Source organism: Silurus aristotelis (assembly GCF_946808225.1).
Source record: "Silurus aristotelis genome assembly, chromosome: 14".
NCBI classification, from domain to species: domain Eukaryota; kingdom Metazoa; phylum Chordata; class Actinopteri; order Siluriformes; family Siluridae; genus Silurus; species Silurus aristotelis.
Window position 1 is genome coordinate 18624339 of NC_139587.1, and position 24488 is coordinate 18648826.

General features: G+C 40.4%; 2 protein-coding genes across 4 annotated transcripts in view; one reads left to right on the forward strand and one right to left on the reverse strand.

Moving 5' to 3' along the window:
* Window positions 1–4985, forward strand: part of tgfb5 (transforming growth factor, beta 5) — a 4988-nt gene extending 3 nt beyond the window's left edge. The window contains exons 1-8 of the mRNA XM_083561637.1: window positions 1–72; window positions 263–833; window positions 1969–2132; window positions 2301–2433; window positions 2821–2931; window positions 3088–3265; window positions 4049–4202; window positions 4312–4985. The exon at window positions 1–72 is cut by the window's left edge and continues 3 nt beyond it. Coding sequence (XP_083417763.1) covers window positions 491–833; window positions 1969–2132; window positions 2301–2433; window positions 2821–2931; window positions 3088–3265; window positions 4049–4202; window positions 4312–4470 — 1242 coding nt within the window. The 5' untranslated portion in view covers window positions 1–72; window positions 263–490 and the 3' untranslated portion in view covers window positions 4471–4985. The remainder of the gene's footprint in view (window positions 73–262; window positions 834–1968; window positions 2133–2300; window positions 2434–2820; window positions 2932–3087; window positions 3266–4048; window positions 4203–4311) is intronic.
* A 9079-nt stretch (window positions 4986–14064) lies between these two features.
* On the reverse strand, window positions 14065–23310 carry kcnk4a (potassium channel, subfamily K, member 4a). 3 transcript variants are annotated; one of them, XM_083561607.1, is made up of 9 exons: window positions 23110–23310; window positions 22098–22186; window positions 21690–22003; window positions 18848–18962; window positions 18555–18715; window positions 18058–18241; window positions 17585–17721; window positions 16593–16870; window positions 14065–16483 (listed from the first exon to the last, which is right to left on the reverse strand). In XM_083561607.1, the coding sequence occupies exons 3-9, from the start codon at window positions 21876–21878 to the stop codon at window positions 15952–15954; spliced, it is 1596 nt and encodes a 531-aa protein (XP_083417733.1). In that variant the 5' UTR covers window positions 21879–22003; window positions 22098–22186; window positions 23110–23310; the 3' UTR covers window positions 14065–15951. The 3 variants fall into 3 exon arrangements, with proteins under 3 accessions (XP_083417733.1, XP_083417731.1, XP_083417732.1); XM_083561605.1 differs by having other exon boundaries at window positions 18058–18244; XM_083561606.1 differs by lacking the exon at window positions 22098–22186 and having other exon boundaries at window positions 18058–18244.
* Between the last annotated feature and the right edge of the window lie 1178 nt (window positions 23311–24488).

Genomic DNA, 24488 nt, shown 5'->3' on the forward strand with positions numbered 1-24488 from the left:
CACACTCGACCTCAGACACACTCAGAGGAGAGTCTCCACTTTCTTCCTCCTTTACCTCACCGGCAGCTAAAGGTTTAAAGGATATATTCAAAGATATATTGCTGAGATTCACTTTTTTATTCTTTTTTTTTTTATATATAATGACGTGCTGCATAAATCGTGCAATTTTTTTCTTAAATAATGTCTTTACATTTAGAGTGTGCGGGTAAAAGAAATGATGCACAAGATAATTTTGTAAGATAGATATAATTTTTTTTATTAGGCAAGGCTGCTATGTGTAAGTTTGGAGCACGCGGAGCAACGTGATGCCACACAGATAAAAACCTGCACGTGAGCGCGGCGTGGGTCAGTCAGTCACCAGGTGCACGCGCCAACACTGAGAGCGCAGCTCCAACACAGCGGAGCAGCGAAACAAACCGGAGTCCAGAACCGGATTATTATTATTATTTGTTTGTTTGTTTTTACTTAACTTGATTTTTCTTAAACAACCATGTGGTTCATCAATATCGCGCTGCTTATCCTAAAGTTATCCGTGTCGGCTGAGGGCTTTTCGACGTGCCAGTCTTACGACTTGGACGATCACAAGTCCAAGAGGATAGAGGCAGTGCGCGGACAGATCCTGAGCAAACTGCGTATCCGATCTCCACCAGACTCCGCAACTCCCCCGCAGCCCGAATCGGTGCCTTTCGAGGTCATGCTGCTTTATAACAGCACCAAGGACCTGCTGAAGGAGCGCGCGCGCCATGCTGAGTGCGAGCGCGAGAGCAGCGAGGAAGATTACTACGCTAAAGAGGTGCAGCGAGTGGACATGCTGCCTCAGCGCCCCGACCCCAGTGAGTGCTACAATCTCCCACTCATTTCCCTGCAAAATCACTAATTCAAACACCACCATGCTCTGTCTACTTCATATGGTCATATTCTATTGATACCACGATCAACAGCGTCACGATACACCGTATGACACTGATGTATCGCCAGTACCTCACACCAAACTAACTGACTTGAACTTTTCCATTTCCTTTCATTTTCATGTTCAATTATTTCTAATTTTTTGTGAGGTTTACATACAAGTTTGTTTCCCACGTCTGTCCAAGTATAAATAAAAAATGTTGGAATACAATGTAGTATATATTTAGTGATTTAGCACATCACCTACTCCTATTCACAGTTGACTCATGCTGCACACTATGAGGGGGTTTAAGAGAGATGGGTCTGACCCCCTAAATACAAATATCTCCAGGGAAAGTTTAGGTTAGTGTATTTTTTAAAGAAAATGTAGTAATAACCAATCCTATAAATTTTTTTGTATCAATGTAAGCCATTTTTTAAGAATTCAAATGAATGGCGTTGGATTTCATGTTAATTAATTAACAAGAAAATAGGCTATAAAGTCCAAACCCACTCCCATGCCTAACTTTACCCTTAATATAGTTTAAATAACTAGTCATGTGAATTGTTTCGAATTGTGAGACTATTGTGAAAAAAAATTAAAATCACACTTGTGAACACACATCAATAAGAGACTGTAACAGTGATTGACTGATTGATTGGTTGATTTATAAACCTTGCCGTAAGCTTGCCTTAGGAATGATTACATTTGTGTATGTGTATGTGCCCACACAAAACTAGTTTTGACTGAAACATGTCATTTTAACATGTTATGTGTATAAATGTCCTCCTACAAATGCTCCAGGGGGATAAAACTAACCCCAGTGAAAGACCTTATATGATTTAAAGTCGATGTATACTGCCACTTTCTGTTCTCATTTAGTGTACTCGTACTTATATCGATCAATCAAATCAGATACAATCAAGTCGTTGAATCCCAAATAGTTTCAATGGATTATTTTTGGGAGACTCATAAGAGACTGATGTTGATTTGGAGCTGTAGGTGTATTTAGCTACCTTGAGGTGAACGTTTTGAAAAACCTTCCAGATTTTAAAAGAATGATGCTGTTATTTCCACAGATGCCATAAACACGGTGCCTCAGAGTCCATACTTCAGAGTGGTGAAGTTTGACGTCACCAATGTAGACAGAAATTCTAGCACACTTGTCAAGGCAGAGTTCCGCATATACAGGGTGCAGAACACGCATGCACGAGCCACGGATCAGCGAGTCGAAATATACCAGGTGAATTCAATCAACAATGTGTGTCATTAAGCTCGAAACTGCAGAGTAGGTTACATATAGTTAATAGTTATCTGCATGATGTCAAACAAAAGAGGTCTCATTTGAAATATGTTTTATTTGAAAACATTTCAAATCTATAACTGCATCTATTGTTCTCTTTTCCTCCAGATTCTGAAATCTGATGATATTACAGGTTCCACTCATAGGTATATAGATTCCAGAATTGTACAGCCACGAGCCAAGGGGGCATGGCTGTCGGTTGACGTCACAGAGACTGTGAAAGAGTGGATGGCTTATAAAGGTCAGAGAGTTCAAGTAGTCACACCACACAGGAAGTAGGGCTGCACCACACAGACAAAACACTATATCAGGATTATATTGGTGCATATTGCATTTGTGCTAGAAATATGCTGGTGATCTTTTAATCTAACATGGATAAAGACCGGCCTGGATTGGTTTGACCAAAATTATTTATGTAATGTTTGCCACAATATATCAAAACACCCACAGAAATGCTCATTTGGATTTATTGGTTCAGCTTGGTCAAGATGCACCATGCATGGAAAATAATTTTTCGAATGTTAACTTGCATATTGCAGCATGGTGAACTGTAAAAGTCATGAATCTATTTGTTGTGATTTGGGCTGGATGTGAATCAGTCATTTTCTCTCATTATTCCCCCACTTAGAGAAGAACTTGGGCCTGATGCTTAGTGTTCATTGTCCATGCTGCACATTTGTCCCATCCACAAATAATATTATGCCCAACAAGAGTGAGGAGTTGGAAGCTCGATTTGCAGGTCAGGGTCTTTTGATTTCTTCTTGCTCAAATATAACCTGCTTCTTCTGGATTGATGTAACTCATATAATAAATAATTAGTGATTATTTATGAAAATCAGTGATCTCAACTTAACAGTAATAACTGACTTTACATCTAACCATGTCCATTTTACAGGTGTAGATGATGACCTGAATCGCCCTAACCGCAGGCCAGGTCTGACTAAAGGCCAGATAGAGTTCAGTACTAAAACACCACACCTCATACTGACCCTGCTGCCCACAGATCGTTTGGAGAACCCCAACAAAAAGAACCGCAAGAAGAGGGCAGCCGCTGATGCTACAACATGCTCCAGGTAGCATTGGAAATCCATAAAGATATATGTGCAAAACTTCCAGATATCTGAATGTGTGTATGTGTGTGTATGTGTGTGTATATGTGTGTGTGTGTGTGTGTGAGAGAGAGAGAGAGAGAGAGAGAGAGAGAGAGAGAGAGAGAGAGAGAGAGAGAGAGAGAGAGAGAGAGATAGCATGTATAAAAGAGTCTCTGTATTGAGCTGTACTGTAAACGTACATACTGGCATACAGTATACTTAGTGTTTGCGTGCAGCGACTTGCTTAGGGAGTGCCTTGTGTCTAAGTGTGGAAAGAAATAACAGAGGTGTGCATGAACCTAGTCTCTGTTCACCTTCTTATTGCTGAATAAACCATAAATAGTTGAAACATTTACACATTTAACTAGACTGCTTAGTGTTTACTGAGTAGTGTGGAGAAAATCAATTTGATGAGTGATTTTGTGTGCAATATTACATTTTTAAGAGAAGTAGAAGTAGGCTTCTTGATTCTTTAATTTGAAGTGGATGTATTTGCTTGGTAAGGTATCTTCGCTCAGTCTCTTTTTTTAAGGCACCTATTTTGTATCCATTATGCCTTAAGCTTTTGTGTGACTTCAGTTATAAATGACAAATTTCTAGGCATAACTTTGTTGTTCAGGTTTAACAACTGTTGAATCTGTATTAGCATTTTGAGATGGAAAGCAATGTAATATATACTACTGTAAGATACTGCAAGCAATGGGATGCACTCCTTTTTAAGATTTTAGCCATTAACAGTACTTTTTTTTGTGAATCCTCCCATAGGAATGCAGATCAAGGCTGTTGTTTAAGGTCTCTGTACATTGACTTCCGTCGGGACCTAAACTGGAAATGGATCCATGAACCGAAAGGATACAAAGCAAATTTTTGTGCTGGCAATTGCCCGTATTTGTGGAGTGCAGACAATCACTATAATATGGTGTGTGTCTGGGTTGTGCTTTCAATCCAGTGTATTGTCCTATAGTTTTTTTTGGTCTTCTGAAACTATATACAAAACAATTCATTGTGTCTCACTTTGTCTCGTCCAGATTTTGCCACTTTATAACAAAATGAATCCCGAGGCATCTGCATCCCCCTGCTGTGTGCCCCAGGACCTGGAGCCTCTCACTATCGTTTATTTCCTTGGTCGGACTCCACGGGTGGAGCAGCTCTCAAACATGGTGGTCAAATCCTGCAAATGCCGCTGACTGCTGGAGGTACGGAAGTAGCCACGCTGAAGAGATAGAGCGCACAGGAGAGGACGCAGGAGATGCAGTAGAGCATGGACAATATCTGGGGACTGCCAGAAGATTGAGCGAAAACAACTCAGATGTTGGTGCGCACATTTTCTTTTTCTCAGGTTTCACTCATTTCGAGTCGATTCAGAGAGTTGCACAGCATTAATCTATAATTGTAAATCATTCAAGTGAAACTGTTTTAGGTACATAAATGCCATTCAGTCTTGTTGTCCTTCATGTTTCAAACTGTTTTTCTATCATAGTGTTTTTAGTCTGATGCAGCTTCAGTTTAAAGAAAATATTTAAAAGACGGTAGTCAAAGAACCACGAGGAGTTATAACATGACCTAGTTGTGCAAAAGCAGTTTATTGTAGAACTGTAGAGCAGTTGTTTTTGAATTGTTTTGATTTCACAAAGTGTACATATTTTTCCAGACAGGTAAGGGTTTTATATGTTTATACACCAAATAAAAGCTGATTACATGACACAGATTTGACACTTTTTATCAGGTATGTTGTTTATGTTTATAATGTTTATGATGTTTATAAAACAAAATGAGACACTGTATAATGAACGGAAGTAAAGGGCTGGATTCATTTACTCAATTGGAAGCAAAAAACCCTCAAAGTAAATAGTAAAAGCATGTCATATATTATAGGTTGTATATGATATTTGAGTGGCTGGATGCACTGAAAGCTCACATTTGTGTCGTGAGCTCAGCAGCCCAGTGCGGTCTTGCAGGGCTCCGGCATAAACAGGATGAAAACTATTGCCAGAGAAACGCCAGATTTAAACGCCTGGTCTTCAGGGTTTGTGGTGACACAGTAGGGGAAAAAAGACATTTGAGAAACCAGAGGCTGATAGAAAGCTTTTCACGCCCTCTATAACAGGCCGAGCGATCTTTACGACAAGTTTATTTATACACCAACCTCAGGCTCATCTATATTGCTGAATCATGTGATTTTCTCTGTGGGAGACTCTGTTGATTTGGCCTACATATTGCTTTGGTTTATTTACTTCCAACCTTCTCTACCTGCAAAGCCTCAGTTTATCATTTAAAGCCTAAAGCTATAAGACTTGGCATTGCATTGCACTGTTTGTTTTTTAGGGGAGACATTAAGTTTTTTGTGCCACTCTAATGTTTATCTGTGTAGCTCTGCGGCTGCTGAGGGCGAGCTCTGGGAAATGAGAGGCTTTCTCTGTCTGGCTTCCAGAGTTAAAACAGGCAAAATGCCTCCGTCTTTCGGGCCCTATGAAAACAACTTTTTACAACCCATGAAAAAGGGATGCCGAGAAAGAGTGAGGGAGTCAAGTGGGTGTTAAATGCAGTTACATAAGTGGTTCCTAAATAGGATCAACAAAATATTGCATCTAAGCAGCTGCTAAGTCATCCTGAGACACTCATCTTATTTTTCTGTGGCTTTGTAAACAAAAGCTAATGCCACAGTTCTGAAGTTCTTTTGGTCTCCAGCATACTATATATTAAAAGAAAGTTTCATGGAAAAAACTTAATATAAATTGTACATTATCTCCTCAAGTGACCAAATATTTAGATATATAATTAAATTATAACAATAACCTTATAATGCTCATCTTGTATATAGTTCACTAATAATCAGTATCAATTTAAATGTAATTGATTGAAGTTGTTAAAATATATTTACTTTAGTATGTATTAGCTGTACGAGAATTGTGGCACAGTAATTAGCATCCTACACAGTTCCAGGGTCCTCAGTTCAAGCTGGAGTTCAGGCTTCTGTATCGCATGTTCACACTTATCTTATGAGTTCTTTCCTTGTACCTTACAAAAACATGCCATGTAAGTGGACTGGCAAGCAATTCTGTATTTTTGTGTATATGTATGTGTATCTGTGCCTCGCATCCAGTGTTCCAATGGACTTTAGTATATATCACTTTATAAACTATAAATATTTGTAAGTTCACGACTGAACTAGAAAACCTGGTGCTGTAAGGCAGCAAGACTACTCAGCCCACCACAATGCTACCCGAAGTCAGCATTTCAGTAACCAATCCCAATCAAGGTCTTGGTGGATCTAAATACCCTCCTAGTAGCAATTTTCCATCAGGCAGGAAGATTTGCTTTGGATCAGAAGGCACCAATCACAAACACACATTCACATTCATTCACACCTGGGGCATTGAAACTTAATGAAACAGCCTACCTGCCTTTTTTGTACACAGGGTGGAGCGCCCACAGGAAACTTACATGACCACTGGAGAGAACATACAAATCAAAACCAGGACCCTGCAACTGCTAGCTGTAACATTTATCTATAAAAAATGAAAAGTACTTTTCAGAAATTAAAAATACATTTTTGAACTCTACTGAAAGGGCAGCTTTGTCAGCGAGATTTTTACAGATTTCCTAGCATGGCCATTCCGGTGGACCAGATAAACCAGCACTATACCAGTACGAACCTGCATGAACCAGCTTAGCTGTTTTTCAGCAGGAAGCCAAGAATAATTTGGATATATTTAGCTTTTTAACTACATATTGCTTTTTATTTGCTTGCTCTCAAAAGGCAGCACTTGAGAGCAAGCAAACCAGGCAATTGCTTGGGGCCCCCAGTCAGACTATGCACAAAGTAAACAAAAATCAGGCTCAAAACTTTGTCAACAAATATACTGTTTTCATGTGGGTGGGGTAATGTATACATTCAATGTCCTAATAATTTTAAAAAAGACTATTGTTTTTTTTTATTATTTTGTAGTAAGGTGTCCCAGTGTAATTGTAATTGCAATTCTCTTTTTACTGCAGTTATTATACACAATTAGTCCATGTGTACATCAGTATGAAGGTTTATTAGTAAGCAGAGATTGAACAAAAGCATTCAACATATAGTTTTGATTGTATTGGGACATTTGGACCAGCTACTCTGACTCTTGCACTCACTTTTTTAAACCAAGAGGTGCCGAGACCATAAGCATAAGGGAGTTCAATTTAGAGATAACAGCTGAATTAAAAGAAATGTAAAAGGTAAGATCATTTAAGCAGTAGAAAGATGTTACATGTAAAATCCAGTAAAATCATTGTGGGTGTGAAGATCACTTGGGGAAGGAAACTCGCAGGATTTACTTTTTGTTTGTGCACTGATGTTACTATTTAAGCAAATGCAGTTTTGTTAAGTGCTGTTTTTTTTTCAAGGTAAACAGTTAATCTCTTACTGAAAGGATTCTCCTAGAGATTCTTTTTCATTCAGAAACAGTACTACAGTTTATTAGAATTTTTTTTTGCATGGAAAGGAGGATAAGTCATGCATTATAGTTCCCTTTCAGGATTTGAGCTGCGGCGAAACGCTTTGGGAATGCCTCGCGTTGTTCAAGCTCTGAATCTCGTGACGTCATTGCCGGGCGACGTCGCGCAAACCAGAAAGCTACAAAATGGGAGCGACATCAGCTGCTGTTGTTCAGGTGAGCGCTTTGTGTGTGAATCTCTGCAGCACAAAGTTTCACGTGTTCCTACCTTGCCCCTGTTTTATTACGGGGGGACACACATGAGCTTTGCGTTGTTTGCTTGGGAGTGGAGCATGCTCAATAGGCTCTTGAGAGAGACGATTGTACGTGTGGTAGCTGCTTTCAGAGATCACTCTTCAAGGAGAGTTATCTCCCTCACGGCTCAGGCTCCACTCTCGCTTAGGCGAAGCGGCGTCGAAGGTCGTGGGGCTCGCAGGCTGACCTAGCAGAAGGTATGGAGAGGGATGAGTCCTCTCCGGCCACTTCAACTTGGCTGGGCTCCCGTTTCCCAGGAAAAGCTCTAGTTTCTGCGGTCTCTTCTTCCGGCAGACCTCCGGATCTCTTCGTCCGAGGAGGGAGAGTTTTCGGATGCTAGCACACCCACGGACTCCTCACCCTGTGCTGTTCAAGAAGCTTGTGGAAGTAGTGACGTGGGCCATCGCTAAGCTAGAGATCTCTTCCACCAACGAGAAGCGGAAGCAACTCGTTCTCAGCCAGCTGGATGAGCGTTCTAGGTCCTGGGAGACCCCTATAAGTGACCTTTCCCCTGCATTCGCTATATGCGACTATAGTAGGGTTCTGGGAGTGCAGCTATGGGGAGGTGCCCAGGGCTGAAGAGACTCTAGCTGGCTATTTCTCCCCAGGTGTTGCATTGCTGAAGGCTCCTACTAAGTGTTGCCTACTAAGTTGTTAAAATCCACTTCGGCTTTAGTGGGCAGGGCTTACGCAGCAGCAGGTCAAGCCGCGGGCTGCCTCAACACTATGAGTGTGTTGCAGGCATACCAGGCCAATTTGTTGCGAGAGTGGGACGAGGGCAGTCTGTGGTGTTTCAGCATGATGCCACTTGGCCTCCTCCATTTGAGACCCCTCCAGTGGTTCCTCAGAGACAATAAGGGCAATCTGTTTCATACTATCAAGGTCTCATGGCGAGCCCTGTGGGCCTTAGAAGTATGGAAAGAACCTACTCAAGGCCCCGTCCTTGGAGCTCCTTGTCGTCGCGTAACGCTAACGATGGACATTAATGGCATGGTGGCCGAGGCTACGTCTGTATGCCTTTCCCCTTATAGTGCTTCTCCCAGGAGTTCTGGAGAAAATCCTCCAGGAAGGAGCTCATCTCCTCCTGGTGGCACCTCGTTGGCCGGGCAGGCTGTGGTTTAAGGACCTGCTGTCCCTCCTCGAGGGACCTCCTTGGGAAATTTCTTCTCACAGGCAGGGGGAACCCTGGTTCACCCCCACCCAGAGTTATGGAAGCTGTGGCTGTGGCTCCTGAGAGGGTGCAGTTCCTAGCAGCTGGTCTCTCTACTGAGGTAGTAGAGACCATTCTCCATTTTAGAGCTCCCTCCATGAGGAGGGTGTATGCCACTAAATAGCATCTGTTCACCACATGGTGTGAGCACTATTAGTTGTACCCTGTTAACTGCCCGGTTGGTTCAGTTCTGAAGTTTCTGCAGGAACAGTTTGCCACAGGTTTGGCTCCATCAACACTGAAGGTTTGCGTGTCCGCTATCGCAGCTTATTGTACCCCGCTAGTGGGGCAGTCGCTGGGGAAAAAAAACCCTCATTACATGTTTCCTACGTGGCCGAAGTGACCCTTAGGTATCTGTTGGTTAAGACTTTTAATGACATGTTAGTGACATGTTTCCTACGCAGCCGAAGTGGCCCTTAGGTAGGTGGAGTTTGCCCCTGGCATGGCCAGTGCTATCCTTTACCCTAAACCAGGGTATGTGCCTAATGTGCCTGTGGCTCTCTCACAACCTGTTGTTTTGCAGGCATTCTGCCCTCCTCCTTTTTCTAACCCCTAACCAGGAAAAGCAAAATTGACTGTGTCCAGTGCGAGCAAGTCGGAGCAGCTGCTCGTCTGCTATGGCCCTCATAGGAAAGGTTTCCCAGCTAATAAGCAGACACTCAGTAGATGGATTGTGGATGCCATTTGTCTGTGTTATGAGTGTCTCTGGTCCTTCCGCTTCTTTTGAAGTTAAGGCTCATTCCACCCGGCCTCTACGGCCTGGTCCGCTGGAGTGTCGCTCCAGGACATTTGTAATGCTGGTCCATCCCACTGACCTTTGTTAGGTTCTACGACCTCGACATCAGAGCCACTCCCGGCTCCTCAGTACTGCATGCAGGTTGTGCTCAGACACACTAGGCAGGGACTGGTCAGTATGGCGTGACTGGACACTCGTTCCAATATAAAGAAAATGGAGAAGGTAAGCGCTGCAGGGATGCAGGGAGTATGACCCGTTGATGCAGCTCGAGTTTCTGAAAGGAAACGCCACTAGGTTACATATGTAACCCTAGTTCCCTGAGGGAACGAGAGCTGCGTCAACGGGTCATACTTTCTGCATCCCTGCAGCGCTTACCTTCTCCATTTTCAGAAGCTGATGTCGCTCCCATCGAGATCCTATTTTGTAGCTTCCTGGTTTGTGTGACGTCGCGACTGCCTATTGGCCAGGTTTACATGTGATTCAAAGCATGAACAACACAAGAAGTATCCAAAGCATTTTGACGCAGCTCTCATTCCCTCAGGGAACTAGGGTTACGTACGTAACCTATTTTATTGACCCATTTTCCCCATGAGTGTATCTTCAGTGAAATTTGAACACCATTCATCTAAACTCTGTGATTATTTCTGAGGTTAGTGGACCATGCCTGTGAGTTAGATTTTTTTGCCTAAATTATTTCTTTAAATTTGAGACTTGGATTGCAGAGAGTGTTCGAGGTTTAGGCTAGGTGGGGTTTATTCTCAGATGACATAGTCCGTCCATCAAATCCACAGAGAACCTTCCTACACTCCTTCCTACTTCCTTCCTACAAGCTCTCCAAACCACACAGTAAACCAGGGCAGGCATGGTTCAAATGGAAGTCATATTCATAGGCTTTTTGTGGACACTTAATGAAAGTGTAGTCAAATTGGGCTGGATTGGACATGTTAAAAATTACTAAGGAATATGCCTAAGGACAGCAAGGAATAAATTTAAAGTTAATTACGATTAACTAAATATTTATTTTGCTACAATTCAGTGTTGAGCTAAAGTGCCTGAATGCTGTTATTTTTATCCTCAGGACAGGAGCACCAGGACTGCCTTAAAAACCACAAACTAAACATGTTATTATTATTATTTTTTTTATATCTTATTAAAATGATATACGGGACACAATATATGACATTAGACTTTTCCTGCATATATTTTTATCTGTGGTAAAATATAAAAAGCTGACTAACATAAAAAGGCGCTCACTTTTAGCTTGAGAATGTAACATCAAGAAACAATAGTGGTGAAGCACAATATTTTCAAAAGATACCTGTAAGATACCGTAGATTTAAGCTTTCATAACCCCTTCAGACCAGTATCAAGAGGTGACGTGTGGAATGAAGTTTAGATTTATTTAGTTGGTCTGGGAATTACAGGTTGTCTCAAGTTTGGAGTTTGAGAAATTTGGGAATTTGTAGTTCCCAATCAAAATATCAAAGACAACAATATTTAAATAGTTCAGGAAAACAAAACTTGATATTAAATTGGTAGATTAGCTACAATAAGGTATAATAGATCAGATATTTCGGTCGCTTTGTAAGTCAACCATATTAAACATTAAACAGTCTTTATATCAGTTGTACAAATGCTTGACCTGCCTGTGCAATCCTGGGATAGTTTTATGAAAAATCATATCAACTTATTTTACAAATGCATAATCTGTTGTATAGTAGGTCTCTTTAAAGTTTTAATAATTTTCAAGCCAAACAATAGTCTTACTTTGGTATTTATTTCAACACAGTATTTGGCTTAAATTAAATTAAGTTGTTCTAAATGATATGAAGGTTATACATTACAGTGTTATACAATATCCAAGGGAGCAATATTTAAATTTAAAAAGTAGAAAGTTTAATTCTCTGGACAAAATAGAACAAAAAAGTGTCCATATGCAGACATCAGTGCTGTGGGTGTAGAAAGGCAGTGTTAGGTGGGGCTGAGCTGCAGGCCCTCAGAGGTAGAAATTAGGGAAGCTTTGCCGGCCCTGTGGTGAGACTCCTCACTAAACTACCATCATGTGTTTGTCCTTTTGGCTCTAAATACCCCTTCACTATGCGCACCCAGCACTTATCCTTGCAGCCTGGCTTGACAGGGCCCTTACACAAGTCATTCCAAGAGCTGTCTCTTGCTGGACTGTAACGCTTTTCTTTCTCATTCTCATCTGCCACCCTGGGCATTTAAACCTGTCCAGGCAACTGCCTATGCAAATTGTTTGGACTGTCTTATAAACATGTTTGTCTTTGCAATCTAGACCCGGTTTTGTGTGTATATATTTTAAAACAGAAGTTTGGATATATAGCAGTATGATTTGGGAAAGAAAATTTTGTGTGTGTGTGTGTGAGTGAGTGAGTGAGTGAGTGAGAGAGAGAGTGAGAGAGAGAGAGAGAGAGAGAGAGAGAGAGAGAGAGAGAGAGAGAGAGAGAGAGAGAGACTTCAGAGTCAGTACTAAGCTAGAAAATATACATGCACATTTTTGCAACAGGACTGATTAAACAGTAATACGTATTTGCCAACTTTTTTAATCCACGTCTAATAAAAAAAAATCATAGAAAAATATGAAATGTTCAAAATGAACCGTCATACAGACATAAGACAGCCATAAGAGGGCGCCATCATTTTATCTGAGGTTCACTTCATACTTGATACTCTCTGTTCAAAACACAAAAAAAATTCAGCAGCTATAGTTAATGCATTAGATTGAAATACATTCATATCATCAACAATCAAATAAACATTTGTTAAGGTTTAAACGTATGTAATCACTTTTGCTCTTTCTTTAAGACCTGCAGATCAGGCAAAAATATCAAAGATAAATTTTCTGCAATATGTTATGGAAAAAACACCATGAAATCCTGTATGTAATGAAATACTAGTACAACATAAAGCAAGGTGTTTAAAGCTGTTGGAATGGTTAATAGAGTCTGTGGAGTGTATAAGATGTATGTTAATGCTTGTGGGTTCCAGTGTCTGTGTTTTCAATCTAAGACATCTAAACCATTTCTGGTTTGCTGGGGTGACATTTTAGATTTTAGATTTTACAACAATATTCACTTGTTCAATCATCATGTTAAATACATGGAAACTGATGGTTTCCATCTGAATTAGAGTAGCATTCCTAGACAAGACAAATCATTTGGAACATGTACAGGAGGTCTGGTTTTCATTTACATTTGCATTTACATATGAAGCATTCGGCAAACGCCCTCATCCAGAGCAACTTACAATTGTCGTATTTAAAGAAGTAAGCAGTTGAGGGGTAAGGGCTTTGCTCAAGGTCCCAGGAATAGCAACTACGTCCAGTCAGCATGGTATGTCCATGGCAACTTGTGTTTGTATAGCAACCGCCTCCACTTGTTGATTTATTTTAAATAATAGTCCTTATAAAGGAAAAACCCATCCATTAGAGTTGCACAAGCCAGTGCATTCTTAATCGCGTTCCCAAGCCCGGATAAACGGGGAGGATTGCGTTAGGAAGGGCATCCAGCGTAAAACGTGCCAAATCAAATATGTGAATCAGGAATCAGAATATTTCATATCGGATCAGTCGAGGCCCGGGTTACCAACGAGGAAGAAAAAATTCTGGAGTGAGTTAGATAGAGTGGTAGAAAGTGTACCTAGGAATGACCAATTAGTAATTGGGACGGACTTCAATGGGCATGTAGGTGAAGAGGCGGTGATGGGTATGGCCTTAAATAGAGAATTGTGGAAGGGCAGATGGTGGTAGATTTTGCTAAAAGGATGGACATGGCAGTGGTAAATACTTATTTTAAGAAGAAGGAGGATCATAGGGTGACGTTTAAGCTGTATAAGACATTGGACACTAAGGAAGGAGAAAAGGATTTGTACTGATTGGCCAGGTCGAGGGACCGAGCTGGGAAGGATGTGCTGCAAGTTAGGAGCAGCTGATGAATGAGAAAAATGAGAGAGAGAGAAGGTTGGATAGTGTGGAGATGGTGAAGCAGGAAGTAGATAGGATTAGTAAGGAGAAAGTGAGAGCAGCGATTAAGAGGATGAAGAGTGGAAAGTCGGTATTACACAATGACATACTGTCATACTGATAGTGTGACAGCAGTAAAGTGTGCAGTAAGAACGACAGACTGGTTTTAGGTGGAGGTTAGATTGCATCAAGGATCGGCTCTGAGCCCTTTCCTGTTTGCAGTGGTGATGGACAGGTTGACGGACGAGGTCAGACAAGAGTCTCCGTGGACCATGATGTTTGCGGTTTGATATTTGTGGTAAGAGTAGGGAGCAGGTTGAGAAGAGCCTGGAGAGGTGGAGATATGCTCTGGAGAGAAGGGAATGAAAGTCAGTAGATGTAAGACAGAGTACATGTGTGTGAATAAGAGGGAGGGCAGTGGAGTGGTGCGGTTGCAGAAAGAAGAGGTGGAGTTCAGGTTCCTGGGATCAACAGTGCAAAGTAATGGAGAGAGAAGTTAAGTGTTAGACAAGTGAAGAAAATAGTGCAGGCAGGGTGGAGTGGGTGAAGAAGAGTGACAGAAGTGATTTGTGATAGAAGGGTATCTGCAAGAGTGAAAGGGAAAATTTATAGGACTGTGGTGAGACCTGTGATGTTGTATGGTTTAGAGACAGTGGCATTGAGTAAAAGACAGGAGGTGGAGCTGGAGGTAGTAGAGCTGAAGATGTTGAGGTTTTCGTTGGGAGAGACGAGGATAGACAGGATTAGAAATTAGTTTATTATGAGGGACAGCGCATTGTGTTTTGGAGACAAGGTGAGAGAGGCTCGATTGAAATGGTTTAGACATGTGCAGAGAAGGGACATGGGGTCTATCGGTAGGAGAATGCTGAGGATCGAGCCACCAGGAGAGAGGAAAAGAGGAAGGCCAAAGAGGAGGTTTATGGATGTGGTGAGGGAAGACATGCAGGTGGTTGTGGTGAAAGAGGCAGATGTACAGGACAGGGGGGTATGGAAACGATGATCCACTGTGGCAACTTCTAATGGGAGAAGCCAAAAGAAGAAGAAGAAGTAATTATAAAGGAAAAAAAAACATATATAACCAACATTATCCTGTATAGGTAATTTTGATATGTATCTATGTTGTACAATCAAAGAGGTTATTCATGCCACTGAAGGTTAATAAATTAATAGCAAACTGGTTTTTATGGACTTTGGGGTTTTTCCCCAAAAGGACTTTTTGAGGATTTCCAGGGTGAGATTGTCTCTAGCCTTTTTTCTTGTTAAGGAAGACACGTCTAGAGCAATCTAATGACATTTAAGGAAAAACACATGCTATCGGACATTAGTGAACACGTTTCATCAAGGATTTATTAGCTTCTAAAAAAAAGTCCTTGCTTTGAGTTCCCCTTTGAACAGGGAAAGCCTAACTTGTAGAGATGTACATAGAAGGGTTTCCTCGGTCTGGGGCCTTAAGATCTATTCAGGGTCTTAGATGTTTTGTTTTGTAGGCTTTATATAGTGTGTATGCTATGTAATGCCTAATAGCTATATTATCAAATCCACTGGCAAGTATTAAGTATCTATGTAATAAGTAAACACTGAACACTTGTGTGCTTGTTAACATAATATTTTTAGGCCAGTCACAGGGACCGAACCTTGTTTCTTTGTGGATTAAGGTAAAGGTAAACTCGTCACCTGTACCTTACAGTACATTGAAATTCTTTCTTTGCTTATCCCAGTGATGTTAGAAAGCTGGGCTCAGAGCACCAGGTCAGCCATGATACAGTGCCTCCTGGAGCTCAGAGGGTTAGGGCCTTGATCAAGGGCCCAAGAGTGGCAGCTTGGCAATGCTGGGGCTTGAACCCCCAAACTTCCGAGTAATCCTAAACCTTAACCACTAAGCTACCACTTTATTTAATTAACTTTATTATTATTTCGTGTCTTCTCTATGCTATGCTATTCTATGCTAAGCTCAGAGTAAAAAAAAAAAAATCAAGTTTTACTTTTCCTGCCAAGAATGAGGACCAGTGTCTTTTAGTCTTTTGATGGTGGAGGTGTTGGTGGATATGATGGGGGATGAAAATCACTGCTGCATGCTCTCTGTAGTCCTAAAGGACCCATGGATGGAAGCTGCCTTCTCATGCTCCTTTTCTTAAACCTGCGAGGCCGGTTTGATCCAGCTCCAGAGACTTTAATGCGGTCACTTAGTGTGTCCGAGGACTCATCAATGTAGGCCAGGTTCTCACCAAAAAAGTCCAGAAGAGAGGGGCCAGGTGGAGAAGGCGGAGCAGGAGGTGGAAGACTTGCACAGCTTCCGATCAAAACAACGGGGATATCATTTTCGCTTGCCTGTATTCTCTCAGGATCAGGTCCTGACCCAGACTCCTGTGAGTTCCAGTCTGACTGGGAACAGGATTCTAATGGTGTTTCGGATCTGGAGTCTGATCCTGAAACGGATCTGGATGTAGATCCTGAGCAGTATCCAGGCTTGGAATCAGACCTCAAGTCAGAGTGAGAGATAGGCCTTGCACCTTGTCCAGGTCTCTTCTCATGACTCGTGTATAATCTAGACAAAGCCAGCACATCACATATTTTATAGTAATTATCCAGGATTAAACAAAAATGGGAACAACAAAGCAAATATTTCAAGGAACATTTGAAATCTTCCCGCTAACCTTGTGTCTGAGGCACTGTTATATCGAGAACCAGGCAAGTTCACAAACAGATGGCCATTTTCCCTGATGGAATTAGCATCAGGAAAAACTCCATGAGGAAGTCTGTCCACAGCCAGTCTTGGGTGCCGATGATGGGCACCACGGCGCCGTTTCCTTCTGCGCCTTCGCTGGAGCTGGAAGGGATCATTAAGGTCCAAAGGGACTGGGATTCGAAAATCCATAGACATGTTCTGGATATTTTGGGTCCAATCTGTAGCATGCGCTCTTAGCTCCTCCATCTTAAAAAAAAACATAAGTGCATATAATGCATACATTCCAGAGGAATTAAGGAATTTATTTAGTATACACTAATCAGGCATAACATTATGGCATTATAACATTATGACCAGTAAAGTTAATAACACTGTTTATCATGGCACCTGTTATTTAAAAAATGGGCAAGTGTAAGAATTAGAGTGAGTTTAACAAGGGACAAACTGTAATGGCTAGACGACTAGATCAGAGCATCTCCTGCATCTCCTGCATCTCCTTGAAAACTGCAGCTCTTGTGGGCTGTTCCCAATCTGCAGTGGTCAGTACCTAGCAAAAGTGGTCAAAGGAAGGAACAGTGGTGAACCGGCAACAGGGTCATGGGTGGCCAAGGCTGACTGATCCAACAGACGAGCTACTGTAGCGCAAATTGCTGAAGAAGATGCTTTTAATGACTGTTTTGGCTGCAAAAGGGGACTCAACTAAATATTAGGCAAGTGGTCATAATGTTATGTCCAATCAGTGGCCTGATTAGTGTAACATGCAACTTTTAATATACTCACAGCATATTATAAAACATTTTAAAGCTCACCAGCTAATATAGCAAAGACAAAAACAATAATCAGATATACGTGCAATGCTTGACATATCAATGATCAGAAAGAAAAAGCATAGTGAATGCTAGATGCTAGAGGAAAAACACACTAAACTGTTCTTAGCAAAATTATAACATTTACGCGTACCTCTGCCCTGGTTTTCTTGGAGAGCATTCGGAGCCAGTTGCCTATCATAGTGAGAATGGAGGCAAAGTAGGCCAACCCAAACACAATCCACAACCACACCAGGAGCTTGTACAAAGGAATGCCATTTTTCCGGTTCTCTAAGATCAGATAAATAAATCTTGGATTGGTTCTGGCCTTCAGATTAAAAATCCCTCTTAGTCCTGCAGTCACCAAAATATTTATAAAAGCTAAGTCACTAGAGAATTGAAAAGCCGGATGTATATCCATGGAAATAAACATTATACACTGAGGCCAGCTTAATTGGATTGTTAAAGCTTCACTGTAATTAACCTCTTGCACAAATCACCAGTAGAATTAGACAAATTACAGAATGCAGAGGAAGATAACCACACAACCTCCTGTAAACCATGGATAAACCCATAAGTAAATGTAATTTACTGCCTTATAAAAGAGTTAAGAAGCTAACTGTGTACCTGCTACATAGTCACCAAAACCCACAGTCGTCAGCGTGATTACTACAAAGTATCCTGCCTCCAGAAACGTCCAGTCTTCCACTTTCTGAAACACCACTGTGGGCAAGGCAATGAAGATCAAGCAGCCAATCAGAATAGAGAACACTGCAGAGATGATCCGTACACTGTTGTGGCTCTCCTTCTTCTGCTATTTATGAGGAGAATTAAGAGAAAGGTCTAAATACTATTATATGATATAGCATAAATTGTGTTGAATTAAAAACATTGCAAGGAAGCAATTTGCATTGACCTGTGGGTTACTCAAAGTTACTTACACTTGGAGCATCATCAAAGTAATTTTAGCAAAATCTTTCTGGTTTCTGGCTCTGGTTCTAGTAAGTAATTTCATGCACAACCTTATATCCTGCCTTGTAACATATCCTGTCTGCTAATCTAATAAAAAGAAACATCTAAAATGTGACAAATTAAAAAATTAAGTTGCAGTGCAAAGCACCCACTGGGAACAGAGCTTCCAGCTTTGCAACTGCCCTCCTTAGCATAGTGCCCAAATGATCTCCAACTCCAGCTAACAGGATGCCAAACATGGGGATCCCCACCAGGGCATAAAATATACAAAACAGCTGGCCTCCCTCTGTCTTCGGGGAGAGGTTTCCAAAACCTGCAGATGGAAGGATCCAATATTTACAGCCTGTCAGTGATGCACCACGTAGCATGCATTTAAAAACAAAAAGGATTGATATAGCCAATGACATGCAATGATCATCATAGAAGAAAACTGTGACATTCATACCGATGGTGGTAATGATGGTCCCACAGAAGAAGAAAGCATTGGCTACATCCCATCTGCTGGTGAAATTAGAAATACTTCTGGCATCCAAACCAGCACTGATAGCATCAATCACTACCTGCAGAGATTAGTACTCAGTGGTTATATTGTTGGTAATGTTGATGATAGATCTCTATACAGGAGATTAAGTGCCTGTTCTTTATTATGAATGACAAGTACCTGACATTATTGCAGGTGGGTCTTTTTATTCCCTAAACACTTTTAAAAGCATACAACCTAAATGCTTTATTAGCTTACTATGCATCATCAGCAAGCATGCTAGCTCATGGTCATCACCTACCATTGAAAGACAGCCTTATTTACTTTAACCATCAGAGATAATTATATATCTCCTTGCTACAGTTCTGAGCTTTTACTAGTCGATTGGGTTAAAAATGCATTAAAAACTCTGATAGTCACAGTAATTTGCTTCATATCTAATCCTCCAACCATAAAAACCTCATAGATACTGTCATACATAGTTTGTACATATTACTTTACTGACAGTAAAGTCAGAATTTGGTACCAATAGCATGAATCCATTGACCCAATCTGCTTTGTGTTCGCAGTCCAAACTGGTGATGATGGTGTAATTGTGTGGGAATGTATTGATCCAAAAGTATTTGGTATGTAGTAGACTGGGAGATTCACAACATAAAAGTGCACCTGCAAATCAGCAGGACTTGTTTGATGCAATTATTTAAATATCAACAAGAATCTCAAAAGATTTTTTTCCTAATAAAGTCTTGAAAGAGTGTAAAAAAAAAAACCCCAAAAAAACGGGTATCTGCTTGAGAGGAATTGAAAATCACTGGAATACATTTAGTACTGTATGTCATTTAATATTTATGTTATATGTAACCCTATAAGTGTGTTTGTGTGCATTTAAAGTATCTCACAAAAGTGAGTACACCCCTCACATTTCAGAAATTATTTTATTATATGTTCTCAAGGGACAATACTATAGAAATGAAAATTGGATATACAGACGCTTCCCACCTTACAAACGAGTTACATTCCGAACCACCGTTCGTACCATGAATTTGTTCGTAAGTTGTTACTGTGTTCGTTATTGACTACGCATATCTCCTAATGATGTAAGAGCTATAAATACTATCAAATAAACAATAAAATATACTAAAACAATCAAAATAATATAAATACTGTATACAATCTTTTGTATCATGTAATAAAAAATTATAATAATTCACTCCCTCCCTTCTGAATTTTTTTTGAGGATAGGTTTGTTCGTATCTGTGAAAGTTCGTAAAGTGAATGTTCGGAAAATGGGGAGGCATCTGTACTTTATAGTAGTGACTGTGCAGCTTGTATAGCAGTAAAGATTTACTGTCCTCTGAAAATAACTCAACATACAGCCATTACTGTTCAAAATATCTGGCAACAAAAGTGAGTACACCCTAAGTGAACATGTCAAAACTGTCCAAAGTGTGAATATTTTGTGTGAGCTCCATTGTTATCTAGCATCCCTTAATCCTCCTGGACTGCTGGATGTTAGACAGGTGGCGCTTTTCCACCTTCCACTTGAGGATGCCGCACAGGTGCTTAATAGGGTTCAGGTCTGAAGACATACTTGACTACTCAATCACCTTCATCTTCAGCTACCTCAGCAAGGCAGTTGTCATCTTGGCGGTGTGTTTGGGGTCGTAATTTTGTTGGAAACCTGCCGTTCTGCCCAGTTTCTAAAGGTAGAGGGTTATGATCTACAGAATCTCACAGTACATGTTGGAATCTATGGAACCCCAGTAACAGCAGCACTTATGCAGCCCATGATGCTACCACCACCATGCTTGACTGTAGGCAAAACGTGATTTCTCGGGAACTTCTCATGAAGGTGTTGCCACACATGTTGGACATCATCTGAGCAAAACAAGTTTGTATTAGTTTTATCAGTCTACAGGACATGGTTCAAGTAATTCATGCTCTTGGACAGGTTGTCTTCAGCAAACTGTTTGCAGGCTTTCTTCTGAGCCAGCTTCAGAAGAGGCTTCCTTTTGGGATGACGGCCATGCAAATCAGAGTTGTTGCAATGTGCAGCGCCTCTAAAGCGATGCTTTAGCAATGCATGCATTTGATTTTTAAAGGCAGATTCTGCCGCTGATGCACAGTATAAGGACTCAACTTTGATTGACCTTTGCAGGGTCTGTTCCGAGTGAAACCCATCTTGGAAAACCTCTGTATGACCCTGGCCACTGCACTGTAACTCAGTTTCAGGGTGTTATGGATCTTCTTATAGCCCAGGCCATCTTTGTGGAGAGAAACAATTCTAATTCTTAAATCCTCAGAGAGTTCTTTGCCATGAGGTGCCATGTTGAACATCCAGTGGTCAGTATGAGAGAATTGTACTTTTAACTGCTTTAATACAAGATACACAAATTTGTATGGTCCAGTAAAGTAGCAAAACATGAACATGAATAATAGGACATGTGGCTTTGCATGGTTGCACAGTGTTTTGTACAATATTGCATGGTTACACTATTATCACTTAGGGTGTATTTACTTTTGTTGCAAGCTATTTAGACAATAATAATTTAGACAATAATAACTGTATTTTTATTATTTTCATAGGACAGTAAATCTATACTGTTATACAAGCTGCACATTGACCACTCTAAAATATATCCAAGCTTGATTTCTATAGTTTTGTCCCTTGAAAATATATACTAAAATGGTTGCTAAAATGTGAGGGGTGTACATACTTTTATGAGATACTGTACTTATATGAAATCACAATAATGGCTGTATTTCTCTGATACTGTAGAATGTTTACCTGAGCATATAAATATACCTGAGTGAACTCACTGAGGCTCCTCTCATGAACGCAGTTGTGATTGTTCAGGAATTTGAGTTGCGAGTCAAGCAGCTTTTCATAAGCCTCTTTTTCTTTGGAAGCTTCCAACCAGCCGAACACCAATGCTCCTATGACCAAATACAACAGCACAGCTGCCAGGATTGTCAACAGCGTTGAGCAGCGCATGGTTCGCCAGCCTCCTCCGGGGTTCAACCAGGAGGCTCAGAGTATTAATTCAGGAGCAATGATTCGTCAGGTCCACATCTACTAACTGCAACGGAGATGTACTTGCTAATAGCTGTCTGTTCCGCCTAACAATGTCAAGACAAAACCAGAAACAGGGAAATGAAAGGTTAAGTGTTGTGTCTATCTTGCCCATGAAGCCTAAAAACCTAAAGCATTTACCTATGACACAATCCTGTCATCCCTTATGGTGGCCCTGTCCTCATCCATTAATCAGTTACTTCTGCATTTTCAGCCTTGATTACTTAAAACTGTGGAGCACAGCAGCAGCAAAAAAAAGGCTTATACAGCACTGAGTTGAGAAGTGTTGGTGCAAACCAGACACGAGACAGAGTATCATAAGCATAACAGATCAGAACACAACAAATGACGCCATAGTAACAGAGCCTCTGGCAGAGGTCTGTGTAAACATGGTGCTCTAAAGATTGGTGACAGCCCCCTGATCTACAACAGGACATTCTGTCACAGGCATTATGTCTACAAGACGTAGTCTAAGTACTCTACCAGGTAAAAAGTACAAATGTGAATAGGTTTATTGTCATTGCACATGTAACAAGACATGTCACATCAGGAAATTGCAGAAGTGCACACGTTTTTGTGCCGTAATAAGGTCATTTTTTATGTTAATGTGCAATCTGGTTTATGCTGCAAGAATGAGCAAAATATTAACTATAGATCAGATTTTCAAGATTGTTAGCAGTATGGCATTGTGCAAAAGCAGCATTAAGTGAGTGTATATAAGCATTATGTGGTGTTTAATGTGTTTGTGTAGAGTCAAATGTATTTATTTTATTATTTTTTTTAATTCAGCAATTATAAATCCAAGTTGCTTACAGGTGTAAAATCACAGCTATCGGTAAACAGTGCTATGTGACACAGTCAACCATTCTGGTAGTAGCTAACACATGCACAAGTAAATAAACAACTTAATTAAACTACTAAAGTTTACTACTAAACACACACAAATAGGCAAGTATTTATGGCCCACCAACTTGTATGGAGTGAATGAATTCATAGCATGTTCAGTAGGCAGAGATTAAAATTCTGCAGCAAACCATTTATAGATTCACACTCATGTAAAAAATAATAATAATAATAATAAAAAAAATACAAATAGAAACTAGTAATAACTACTGCTCTAATTTAGATTTAAAATTGCACATGTTCTTCTTACCTTAATAAAAAGTAAAGACACAAAACTGTAAGATTCCAAGGAGTGACGGTCAGGAGTTCCCTCTCTGCAATAAACGAGAACAATTGTGTGCAAACAGTCAGCGGGTGTTTCCCCATTCCCAGGCCTTTAGATCAGACTGCTAGCACCGGAGAAGAGAAAGAACAGAGGACATTGGAGAGAAAACAGAGCGAAGACAGAGATCAGAGGGCTCCTGAAAGAAAGGGGGGGTTTGCAGAAGGGAGATAGGAAGAGGATAGCATCAAGGACACATAGCGCATAAATAAGTCCTGCCTGTTTATCCAAATCCATCTCACATTTCTAAACCATTTTCATGACCCACGGTTGGTGCTCCATTTCTAGCTTCACCCTGTTCATCTTTGCAGACATTTAGTGTCCCATACTGCATACATAATCATTGCAAGATTGGCATATTCCAACCATTAGCCTCTCAAGTGATGTTTGACTTCTGTTTAAAGGTTTGAACTATTGTCATCAAATTACAAATGCACACCCTTTGAAAATAGGCTCATAGATGGTTGCAAATAAAATACCACAAACACATTTCAACGTTAACTTAAAAGAAAGAACTTAAGAACAGGCAACAATGAAAATGAGCAAGTTGATGTAGTCCATAAAAATGCCAGGAACATGCCAGAAGTATTCTTTTGAACTTAATTATGTGGATTACGCAGAATAGTTTTTATTTTGGAATAAAATGTAAATATTATTACAGAATAAAGTAGTCACAAAGTATAATAATTATCCATAAAGAAACGATTTTTGAGTTTGTGTATGTATGTGTGTACACGCACAATATACAGTATATCCCCATTACCAGACTTACTATGAAAATCAACAACCATCTGCTTTATTAGTGTGGCTCATGGTAATGGATGACGAGAATTTTACAGGTGAGCAGCTTTATATTCGCATTATATCAAAAACAGAAATTGGAGAAATATTACTGGGGCTGACAATAACTCAAGCATTGTCTTGGGGTAACTTGATCTCAGAAGAATGTTTGCTAGAGGAAAGTAATTTTAACTTCATCAGTTGATTGGATCCCCCACATAAGCACACACACACACACACACACACACACACACACACACACACTTGACTATGCTCCATCAGATTTTTTTAGAAAGTTTAAGTCACACCTCCATGGCTCGACTGCTGTCTGTTTAGAGTAGTATTTGCAGCCAAAGGCAGCACTTTAACTCTCTGCAAGTAGTTTAGAATTGCAGATTAAAATAAAATGACTAATTGTTAAAGCTTCAATGGGAAACAGACTTGTGCGTCAGTGTAACCCGACAGTTTCATAATGCAAACGTGGTCTTTATTCCTTATCCAGAAATAACTATTTATTTATGCCAAAA